This window comes from Magallana gigas, chromosome 5 (assembly GCF_963853765.1).
Source record: "Magallana gigas chromosome 5, xbMagGiga1.1, whole genome shotgun sequence".
Taxonomy (NCBI): domain Eukaryota; kingdom Metazoa; phylum Mollusca; class Bivalvia; order Ostreida; family Ostreidae; genus Magallana; species Magallana gigas.
In genome coordinates, this window is record NC_088857.1 from 22,579,882 (window position 1) to 22,592,413 (window position 12,532).

Here is a 12,532-nt window from a genome sequence, read left to right on the forward strand (position 1 = left end):
CGCAATCGGTGTATATTTCGCTTGATACCAGCGTCATTTTAATACTTTACGTCCTACTGAAAGTCCAAGGCCTTGTTAAAATGGTTCTACATGTAATATGGCTGTTCCATGCATGTTTCATATCCCTGGCTAAGAGCGTATATAAAGACTTTAATGCGACGATACACAAATACTTCATAGAAATAAACGTCAATATGAATATAAATATAAGCATTGAATGCTTATTTTTAGGTGTTACTGGTCCTACTAACACACCAAGACCGTGCAGACAAATCACCGTACCGCGTTAACGCTCGAGAATCAATTTGTAAGCACAGCCTTGGTTTCATATAGGACCGACGATATTCAATGCTGAATATTTACATCTATTAAGTATATTATTCCCTATATTTCTTACGGAAACTTATAGTTACATGTAATTAATAGCTCTATAGAAACAGCCAGACTGAAATCTACACGCCCTGTTTATCGATTGGTCGAAATCTACAGCGGTCGAAACTGACAAGAAATTGACAGGTCTAAAAATTGACACGCCCTCTCTATCGTTTGGCCGAAACCTACAGCGACCTAAGAAAAATCACCGAGTGCACGAAATAATTATCATGATGATGTCAGACTCAAAGTCTCACAGGAGACGTTTGGCTATTTCTTTTAGCTAACGTACTTGTGTATATTAACAGTAATTTAGTGATTTTTACTTACTTTTCATAATCAATTTATTGATTAAATGAAAGATATAAATATAAACAATAAAATGCTTTCTTTGATGATTCATGCGGGTTATGAAGGTAGCGGTCATTGCAGAAAAATTTACATAACCCGCTAACGTTATGATGCCACGTTGTCATTATTCATTTAGATAAAAATATTCAGACTAACATCAAAAAAGTCTCAGACCTCTAATTAAGTACTGATAGTACTTCTGAAATACTGGAAAATGATACTACAACAGTAAAAGAAGAAACTGGTGAAGAAAGTCTATAGTGGATAAACGTAGTTTGAGCACAAAGGTATTTATTATTATCAAAATATCAAATGAAAAGTGGTGGAAGCAAAAACTCGGGACAGCTAGAGTATAGAATTAGAGAAAAGGAAATACTGTCTGAGACTGTATCAGACTATCAGTGAAGAAAGATGATGATGATCAAACTCGATATGAAACACAACAAGACAAATAAGAACCCTCGGCTAATAAGGAGGTTATTCTAAATTATTCATCAAGTGCATCATCAGATTTGGTGCAAAATTGTCAGAAACAGAAAATGTCACAGACACTGAAATTGAAAAAAAATTATTGAACATGGTAAGATTAGCCAACAAATGACCTCTAAAATGTCTTCTTTTTTTAAATTAGAATTATTTATATATTTTCTTTTCTTATGTATATATTAATTAGTTTGGAAAATAATGAATCTATCAAATTGTTTCCGACTACAGACCTAAAAAGTCCCGATATTCTGCAGAATGAAACTACAAGAGAACGAACAGAAAACAATTTGGAAGACTTTTTCAACACTGCCGACAGTGTCAGCAAATTAAAAATAGCAAGGGTGAAAAAGTATCCACTGAAATTACTTCACAAAAAAGGAGGATTTCACCGCAATGGATCAATGCACTTTTGATTGTTATTTTTGGGGCCTACATTTATTTTCTATCATTCATGTTAATTTTCTTTGTTCAAGTCCATAAGGTTTGCCTTTTTACAAGATGAGATTTTTAAAACATGTTGTTATTTTAGGCAGCTCAAGAAGTGAGAGTGTCAATGATTCATACGCTAGCTGAATGTTTGCTTCAACCAGCCAATTCTCACTCGGAGAACGCTCATGTTATCTTTATGTGAATAGCAGATAACATAATGTTGATATTTTTATCTTTCAAATTAAATTTAATTTAAAATCAAAAATGTAATTTGATGTCATTTATTGAAAAAAGAATTATTCAAGGTATAGGTTTCGTAAAAAAAATCTCAAAATGATATTGCTTATTTGGTTTGTCTGTCCGCCTGCTTTCAGTCATTCAGCCGGTCAAACTAACCCTTACAAAGGATGTCTGAAAAAGTGCTAAAACTAGGCCAATTAACATTTACTTATCGAATCATATCGACTTTCATTAATTTTCACCAATATTTTAAAATTTTCCGCCCAATATTTTTAAACCTTATTATTTCCCAAACCCACGGTTAAGTGTTTCAAATTTTCGTTTCAAAGGTAATTTACAAGCGCTATTATTACTTTTTGTTATACTTTCATGTTAAATACTGAAATCTGATTGGTTAAGACGCAGTTAATAATATTTACTATTACCCTCAGCGTTAGCAACGCACTTGGCAACGGGTAACATTAAAAAATGTTACATGCGCGAAAATTATGCGCGTACGGTTCGCTGTAGAATTCACGTTATTCCTATATAAAAGCAGTAAAATTTTCTTAAAAATTTTAAAAAAGACATTCAGTATAACAAAATAAATAGTGCCTGTTTGTGAGGATAACAGTTGAAATTGACACCCCGAGAAAACCATTGTCAACCGACGCGAAGTGGAGGTTGACAATGGTTTTCGAGGGGTGTCAATTTCAACTGTTACCCTCCCAAACAGGCACTATTTATATAGTATAACACCGCACCAGAATTAACTGTATAAATATCACTACAACATTTGCAAAATCTTTTAATAAATTAAAGTAATTTGTTGGCATAGCAAATTCTTTCAATGATTATTTCATTTTAACACTCCATTGAACGGAGGTTCAAGAGGTAAGTTTTAGGCGATGTATGCAAAAAATTGTGAGGTCAGATTTTCTTTATATTTTGAACATTTACAGATTTTATTCCAAAGAATAGAATAGTAAGTTTTGCGAAAATTTGATTGAAAGAAAGTTTTGGCTCCACTGTTGTGTACTACCTTAAGTTAATGTTATCAACTTATTCATATGGCTCTGACAAGCTAGTTTTTGGCGATCTTGATACCTAATCGTTGGATACATGGGTACTGCTTTTGTTGGTAGATATAACACAGAAGCTTTCTTTAGTGGCCAGTATGGATATATGATGAAAACTGATGTAATGAATGGCCTTGGCGGAAATGCTTTGAAAAGAAAAGAATCAATGTAGTTTTATCATTATTCACGGAGAATCAATTTTCGTGTATTTCGTTGTTGAACCGATCACCAAAATCAAATTATCATAGAAATAAGTAATTTTTTTGTCAATTATCCACTTGACGAGTCGACATTTTAACTGTATTTTGAAGACACGAAAAGAAGGTGGGGGAACAAGGTAGTGTCTTTCCACAAATTTATTTAAAAATTAAATTTTTTGTTATGACTACTAAAGAAGTCACAACAACAAATTGAATTTTTAAATAAATTTGTGGATAGACAGTAGCGCAAATGCCCATTTGGTTTAGTCGTAAAATACAATTTCAAATTTAATTGTTTCCAATTAAATATACTGTACTTGATATAAATGTTATAATTCAAGTTTACAAAGGCACAATTTCTAACTATATTCAATTTAGAATATTTCAAAGGGGCATGGTCACGATTTTGGACAAATTTTATGTTTCTGTTTTTATTATTTGCAATGTTTAAGGAATGTATTTCTAATGATCAAATGAAATTTGGGTGCCAGTCGTTGAGTTTTAAGCAAGATACAGGGTTTACAATTCTTCGTCTTGTAAACAAGGCTCGTGCCATGTTTTTGTTTACGTAAGTTCTATATACCAGTAAAAAATCTTTTTAACGCTGGTTTGTCTATCTTATTATTCATCTTAAGCATAAATAAACAGTTCCTAACGATTAACACATTCATTTTAGGTCTAAAACTGGAATTTTCACTTCAACATTTAAAATGCAAACAAACGCTTTGTTTACATAGCGAAGAATTGTAAGCTCTGTAACTCGCTTATAACTCTACAAATGACACTCAAATTATGGTAGCCTATCAAAAATGCCTTACTGAAGCATTGTAGACATTAAAATTGAAAAAACAATTTTTGACCAAAATCGTGACCATGTCCCTTTAACAAACGATAAGAAAACAAAAAATATATTCTAAAGTTTTGTTGGTTTCGAACCCACATCCTAAAAACCCTAGCTCTATAATTTTACCAAAAGTCTGCTGCTCTAACCACTGTGCCACTTCAGTCACAACAAACTATTCAACCACTTCAACCACGAATTTACGGACTTGTATAATTCTCTAAAACGTTCAAATGTTGCGATACAAAATGACATTTTTAAAGTAGAGTGGGTCATCTCTCCACGTTTTCGTTGATTGAAATCGATTTATTTCCTTAAAACCTTATATAGACTATGACAAAAATATGGAGCTCAGATCCACTTTATAAAAGAAAAGGCATTGAAGTTCTAAAATTGACACTATTTGGAGGTTTTGATACCCATACGCCAGTTTAATTCAACCTATTCCAATTATTTAACATAGTTAAGGGTTATAAATCGATGTTATGGTAAATATACATTATTTTCAATAATTTAGAGAGAAATTATGAGATTTGTTGATATTTTAATAATTTCATAGTATCTTATCTATTGTCTTCCCACAAATGTTTATTTAAAAATAAAATTTGGTGTTATGACTTTACTATTCTCATATACTACATATAGGCAGTTTTCACGCCTTATTCATCCATCATCTTTTTTTGGAATGTATGAGTAAAACCTTCATAAAATATAAACATTTCATAACATGTAGAAATAACGAAGTACACCTCACACATTTAAACAAACATAACAGCTGTTTGACATTTATCATGCAAATTAACGCAGAAAATCCATCACCCATCATTGTCCTGACCTTAATTCAAATTGAAGAGAACTCTTCTTTACCAAAGCAACTTCCATGTTTTGTCTTAAAGTCGGAAGGGGGGGGGTGGAGATGGGGGGTTCCTAGTATTTTTTTTTTCTGTGGCAGCCGTCTTTGTACTCGCCTTATTATGAATATCATCCGTGGGACACTTTATACCATTTCCTCCTGTGACGTCAGCGGACGCTTGGTTGGTGGACAGTGTTGTTCCTTAAAACTGTGACCCTCTCGATGAAAAGATTAATGCAAAACTTAAAAAAAAAAAAGCAATCGTATTGTTCTTGTATTACGCCAGCATGATAAAAACGCGAAATGCTAGTATATCAAATGTATGCGTGTGTGTGTGGACGTGAGGGTGCTTGCGACAATGTGTGCGTGTGTTTGTTTGTTTGGTAAGTGCTTTTTTTCTGGGGGAAGGGGTGTTGAAAAATACACATCTTTATCAAAAATAGAACATATTCCATGGATATTTTTAGATGTTCTGTGCATATCTTTAATTGGTGAATATGTTCGTTCTATGTTGCATCAAAACCAACGATATCTATATATACGCGTTTTCCCAAAAGTCACACACTATTTCCGTGTAAACTCTTTCACTGTATCGTAGTTGCCGCGGATTTTGTATGTTGACAGCCATCTTTTAGCTTTGTTTTTGAATGAGCAGGGCTCCTGCACTGTTGCACAAAACCTTCGAATGAAGATGGATGCCTGGGATTGCGTAATTAACCTACCTGGTCAGATTTTTCGCATGATGTGCATCTAATTAAGTTGACGAGGGGTTCACAGCGACTGAAATACAATGTACAATATTGAGATGGCTTACAATTGTTGTAATTCTAACTGGTATTTCTCGCTCGTGATCACATACAATATTTCTGATCATTACAAATAACTTTTCCCTTGATCCTGAGAAAAAGAGAGAGAAAGTGGCATATCTCTGTAAACTTATATTGAGAAATCTTTTAAAAAATAATTATCAAGATTTAACGACTAATTAAGGCCGCGAAGTTTGTTTAAAGTGCAGCGTCTAGTATGTTATATGTACTATGAATTAACCAAGCAAAAGTAATCAGGTCATTAACCTGTACATTTAACCAGGTTAGAGGAATTTTCCTACAAACTGGGTACTCTTTTTTTCATACGACAGAAGAAACAAGTGTTCAGAGGCGTTGGGACATCCACCTATAAATTTGTAAAGGTATAGGCCTATTTGTTATTTTAAGCTTTTCTTATATTTATTATTTTTTCTTTTTACATGTCATAAAAATGTTATCTATAGAAATCTACATGAATTAAGAGGCTAGCCATTGGCTATTTACTAAACTTACAGAAGACAACATGTAAATGACTTTTCACTCAAATTTATCCATGGATTATATTCTTTCATACAAAAGCGTTTATATACTTTTCAGATTCATATGTGAGAAACATATTCTATATTTAAAGCCAAATTTTCAAAATTATAATTCTAATTTTTGTTGATGTGATATAAATTCGTTATTATTATATAAATAGTGCCTGTTGGGGAGGGTAACAGTTGAAATTGACACCCCGAGAAAACCATTGTCAACCGACGCGAAGCGGAGGTTGACAATGGTTTTCGAGGGGTGTCAATTTCAACTGTTATCCTCCCAAACAGGCACTATTTATTTTGTTATACTGAATGTCTTTTTTAAAATTTTTAAGAAAATTTTACTGCTTTTATATAGGAATAACGTGAATTCTACAGCACACCGTACGCGCATAATTTTCGAGCATGTAACATTTTTTAATGTTACCCGTTGCCAAGTGCGTTGCTAACGCTGAGGGTAATAGTAAATATTATTAACTGCGTCTTAACCAATCAGATTTCAGTATTTAACATGAAAGTATAACAATAGTTATTATTAACTGTGTAATTTTGATGAGCAATACGCAATATTTTCCCACACAACTGTTCCGCCAGAAGGTGTCTCGTTTAACTTTTACATGTAAGTTAACTATTTAAAGATTTTAAAGTTAACTATATGAGGATCTTTAAAAGACTATATTTGTACCAATGTGAAAAAAAAGAAAAATACTTCCTAATATCTCAATGTAATGCGAGTAAAATTTTACTTTTTTGATTATCGGTAGAGCGGAAAAAAGTTCCTTTAAAGTATATATATAAAATTAGCCGCCTATCCAAACATCCTTTACATTATTTCGCCGAGTATTATCCCTCATCGAGAAAATCTGACCCCTAGGAGCAAAACATTGCACATTTATATACATTCAGGAGTTCTATATACATGAAGGTAACAATAATATCATTATACTTTTGGTCTTTCGTCGACATTAATGTTTATGTTGCAACAGCTCATCCCGATTCAGAAGAGATGATTCTTAACGTCATCTGTTTTCATTTCCTGTCCAAGACGGATTCAAGAAGACGCCGACCTGACCCTTCATTTATCTAAATTTTCTTCACTGTTAAAAAATTAATTAATTTCAAAGAAGAATCTAAATATATAACACTTAGCAATTTCAATTTATTCAGTAGAATACTTGATCATTTTAACCGAGGAAACCTCTGAGCCATTGGTGTACTGTGTGACGTTCCCCTCACTAGAGTATCAATCACTTTCAATCCGGAGTTAAAACGATGCATTTATCCAGAACAGCGAATGCAAGCCTATAAATTTAAACGTGCCCAATTTCAAGGCCCATCCACACCATACCTAGAGGAACTTTAAGGTAACTTTGTAAAAATGTCTTTTTTTCTCTTGTAGAATGAATTTAACATTAATATTAATTATAATATTTGAATACTAGTATTGGTTTTACCAAAATAACAAATGATGAAAAATAAAATCATGAATATATATTTCATAACGTTATTAATTATACTCCGTACTTGAAGAATCTTGCAAAAGTTGAGTGCTCTAGAAACTCGATCGATCTATCGGTTTTTAAATATGGTTGTTTCTAAAAGATATTATTTATTTCATAACTTGATGATTTTTTTTCAGCATTTTGCAATTATGAAGCTTAAAAATAAAAATTGGAGAAAAAAAATGTCTCCTCGCAGAATCTTGCAAAATTTGAGTCGTAAAGTGACTCTGACTATTGAATTTTAAAATCGGTTGTTTTTGATACAATTTTTTTTTTCATAATACTATGACTTTGTTCCCTTTTTTATAATCATGGAGATTTGAAGAAAAAATAAGTTTTCGCGATAAATTTTTGCAATAAGTTGAGCAGTCCAGTAACTCGGTCTTTGTTCGAATTTCCAGGGCTCCATGATGTGGTTCAGAATCTGCCTTTTATTGACAGTAGCGTTGACGCTGGTAAACGCCCACGGAACCTACCGTTTGGTTCATCCGGCATTAGTGCCCGGCTGGCTCGATAGGTTCCCCAACTCCAGGATTCTACTAAACAGAGACTATTACAATTACCTCTACCGGAGGTTAATTCTGCGGGATCCATACTGGCGTTCAAGAATTCACCTTCATAGGCACATCTACCCCGCAGTCATTCGAAGCCAGAGGGTCAATATAAATCCCGTCCTCTTGAGAAGAAACGTTAGAGTCATCGCTCCACAAGTTCAGCAGACGTCTGTCGTTGGTATCCCGCCCCCTATCCCACAGGACAATCGTCATCTAATAGGAAAGGCGGAAACGTTTATCCGATACACCAGCCCAAGTCTTGACAAATACAACACTCCTTGGCAAAAAATCTCCTCTAGTTACCGAGACTACGGAGAAGCTACATCCCCAGCTCTGTACGACCGACCCTCCTATGGCGGTGGCAGTATACCCTCTGGTTATGACGACCAGGAGATCTTTCCCGATTCTGATTATGGATACGGTCTTCAAGAATCGGCATATTTAGGTGGCGGGGGTTTCGGCGGGGGTGAATTCGGTGGTTCGCTTGGTATAGGCGGAGCTGGCCTGGGTGAATTCGGTGGTTCGCTTGGTATAGGCGGAGGTGGCCTGGGGGAATTCGGTGGTTCGCTTGATCTAAGCGGAGGTGGCCTAGGTTTAACTGGTGAGTGATTTGCGATCAATGTTTTTCATAAGCACATAAGCTTTTTGAATTTCGTTCTCAATGGCAATGGTAAATCCAACAATAAAAAATGAATTTTCTCTTTAAAGCTGGTGCATCCAACTACGAATATGTTCAACCAAGACAGACGTTTTAATTGCTCAGGTGAGTAAAATTTAAATTATTTTCTCTTTATTCAGCATATAGATAGAACAAGCTTCGTGAAAAGAATGTGTTGTAGTCCCTATGCTATTTTACCCTAAATGAGTTGCAGATAAAATGGAAAAATCAAAGTTACATAATTCGTTGAAATCTTTTTTATGCGTAAAACATTGTACATAAAGCAGTGTAAACATGGAAAGTTTGTTCTTACTTAAATAAAACGATGATATAAATTTGAAAAATTGTTACAGAAAAATGTGGCAGATTTCACGCTTTGTAAAGGGGGAATCTTAATAGTTGTGGAAAAACTGCCATTAAGTGTACGTTAAGAGACAGGCAATTTCTTGAAAACTGCAATTTCCGAATTTTGTTTCAAAGAGGTATATTTTAAAAAAATCTAACTTTTGGAAAAAAATTATTACCTTTAAAATATAAGAACGCTGCGTTATATTTCACCAGTATAAGTCTAGATTGGTTGAGTGGTTACGCAGTTAGAATGGATTTTAACCGCGTCTGACTTTTATGATTGGGTTCAAATCCCGGAACAGTTGGAATTTTTTAAATACATATTTCTTTTAAAAAGCATCAAAAGGGAAATGTATTTAGATATAATTGAAGAATGTCATAATAAAGTTATTTAAAAGCTTGTCAATGTAATATTTTGCATGCATGCTCAATTTTTGTTTTAACATTACCGCGTGAAGTCCCAATTTTAATCATGAATTATAAAATTTTCTCAAACAAAGGATCAAAAAACAATGTACATGTACGCTTCATTGTAGAATGCCCCCCCCCCCCCTGTTTTAATGAAATAACCGGGTATGACGCTTTCAAAGATACATGAACAGGTTGTCAAAAGCAAAAAAATTATGAAAAAGTATGAATCGGCGATGAAGCAATTGGTAGATGAACCTATGTACGGATTAATTTGTTCCATCTTTTATTCATCTAGACTAGGCGTTTATGTAGATACCATAGAAACATGCGATGTTATACTCTGACGGTTGTGAAGAGCCAGAATAAGATTTACCCATGTAGCTCAAAAGAATGAGAGATTAAACACGCGGGACAGTAGATTTCAAATTGATATACATGTAAGTTAACACCAAAATACTGAATATATGGTCACTTCCTAACTGTATTAATTTTATGAAATCAAATGGTGGTTGCCGTGTTCGATAGAAATTCGCGTTAAAATGTGTATTTTGTCTACATACGGAACATACCCGCTATGTAACTATAGTCGTCTACGTAATGTGTCTATGTTTAGATATGACTCTTAAAGGGTTACGGATATTCAAAGGTCCTTTCCACGTAAGGTAAAAATCCCGAATTTTCGCAACACCTTCTTTCAACAATATTTAACGATGTCAAGTTCTTTGAATTATAAGAGATTTTAATTAAACTTCATAAAAAGGATTAATGTTGGTTAAATCTTGTATGTTTTATCATTTAATTTAGCATTAATCATCGACATTTTAATTTTTTTTTTCAGATTGACTAATCATCGATTTGAGAAAATGGAAAGGCCCCACTTTTCTGTACAAACATGTAACCAAACACAATTAAAATATGAAAAATTATGTTTGGATTTCTCTTACAAAGCGTTTTACAGAGAAAACAAATTCAATTTAATATACTTTCAATACTTTGTAAACACAAATGAAACGGAGCTGCTTTGCTGTTTTAAACACGATTATTAACGGAAAACTAATGAAAAAAAAGATAATAATATAGCAAGAACTTTCCTGTGAACTTTGGGGTTAAAAGATTTGGTAACCACTGCAGAAACCCTTCATTTAGCCTTTTCATCCAATTTCTCGATGATCACGACGATACTTTCCAAGCAAAAATACTAATATCAATTGTGGGATGCGCCGGTATCGCTATTCCCTTCTAAGGTAAACAATAAAATCAATCTTATTTTTACTTTTAATATCTTGAAAAAAGTGATCATCTGTGTTTGATGCTGAGCTTCCAGTCATAATGCCCCATTCCTCATTCGACGCCGAAAGACTTTCTTGGTTCGTTATCAGCTTAATTTTTACTCTGTTCAAAAATAGCTTAAAAAACAAGTATCGTTTGTAGTGATTAGACCTTGGGTGTGATGAATGAGTCGAAATGAGTCTCTAATGATTTAATCGTGGTTGGGTGAGAACTTACCTTTACGGTGGTTTAATTTTCATGGTAAATTGATTTGTCTTTTTAAAAAAAAATAATCAGGATTTTATCAATTTTTTTATGAGTTATAAAAATTACACCTTTTCTCTCTCCTGTAGTAGTTAATATATTTTGTCAAGTTCTTTTAGCAGAAAAGAGTTTAGTAATCATCCCTTTAATAATTGCAATGAAAAATAATTCTAATCTTAATGCACAGTATTCGCAATTTTTAATTTTAAAACGAATTAATTGTCTACTCGTGGAAACCATAAAATTAAAACTATATGCCATGAATAATTTAAGATTAATCCTCCGTAATTATCAAAATCAGGTGGCGAAGTCACATTTAGTCCTAATTCAAAACAAGTATTATTTCTGCTTTTCACGGTTATTTCTTTTTTTCACCTCATGGTAATGCAGTCAAATCGATGTGTCATATGACGTACACCGTTGAGACAAAAGCGGAGTTTGCATGATAAAAGTAATGTGAAAATATTAACAATTTTATTCTAAGTTGAATTACTGAAAATAGTGTGTTTATATAAGTAATAAGCTCAAGGAATACCTATATTCTTTGACATTTATGGAGTTCTCTATTTCGAAAGTAAATCTGTCAAATATTTCATAGTTGCATTCATGTATTGACGCAGACTTAGAAGTCGAAAACATTATTCATGGGTAAAAGGTATATTTTTTCAAAGTTCTTCTAATAACCCACCATATTTTTAACTGTTCATTAATTCAACAACTCTGACAAACTACCCCTAGTAGCGATAGTTTGTCAGTGGTAGAACTACATACCCACGCTCTCATATTGCTTGACAATACTGCACATGATTATGATTAATGGCAATGCATCATATACGCAAAATGCAGTAAGGAATTTCATAAAAGGGGCATAAATCCCAAATAAATTATTTAAGGGAAATCCTGAATTGATTTGAATAGAATTTAGACACCCTCAGGTCATAAGTAATCTGTGTGGAGTAAAAACTTCCAATGTTTCTCCATAAAAAAGAAATGGACCAGGCAGGAATTTTGCACTTATCCTGCCAGTGACCTTCATCTTACCCAAATGACCTTGGGTCAAGGTCATGACACACCCTCAGGTCATAAGCAATCTGTGTGAAGTAAGAACTTCAAGCGTTTCTCCGTAAGAAAGATATGGAGCGGACATGAATTTTGCTCTTTTCCTGCCAGTGATCTTGACCAAATGACTTTCGACTTTAACAGACGGACAAGCCTGAAGGCAATTCTAATATACCCCCAAACTTCGTTTGAAGGGATACAATTATCAAATCAGGGTTTCTTACAAAAATTCATTGTGGTCTCCGGCAATTTCAGAGGAGCTGAGGCAAAATAGAAACAGGACTAACTGATGTAC

At 33.5% G+C, this 12,532-nt stretch overlaps 1 protein-coding gene across 1 annotated transcript; it reads left to right on the plus strand.

Moving 5' to 3' along the window:
• The first annotated feature begins 7,354 nt into the window (after positions 1-7,354).
• LOC105343393 (uncharacterized) lies at positions 7,355-10,571 on the plus strand. Its single transcript, XM_020073386.3, has 4 exons — positions 7,355-7,536; positions 8,076-8,829; positions 8,937-8,991; positions 10,484-10,571. Exons 2-3 carry the CDS (start codon positions 8,082-8,084, stop codon positions 8,981-8,983), a joined length of 795 nt encoding a protein of 264 aa, XP_019928945.3. The 5' UTR covers positions 7,355-7,536; positions 8,076-8,081; the 3' UTR covers positions 8,984-8,991; positions 10,484-10,571.
• Positions 10,572-12,532: the final 1,961 nt, after the last annotated feature.

Excerpts from the sequence above, each read along its gene's own strand:
- LOC105343393 (XM_020073386.3), top strand. The coding sequence starts at position 8,082 with ATGATGTGGTTCAGAATCTGCCTTTTATTGACAGTAGCGTTGACGCTG. Across the intron at positions 8,830-8,936 it reads AGGTGGCCTAGGTTTAACTG|CTGGTGCATCCAACTACGAA; the intron begins GTGAGTGATTTG and ends TTCTCTTTAAAG.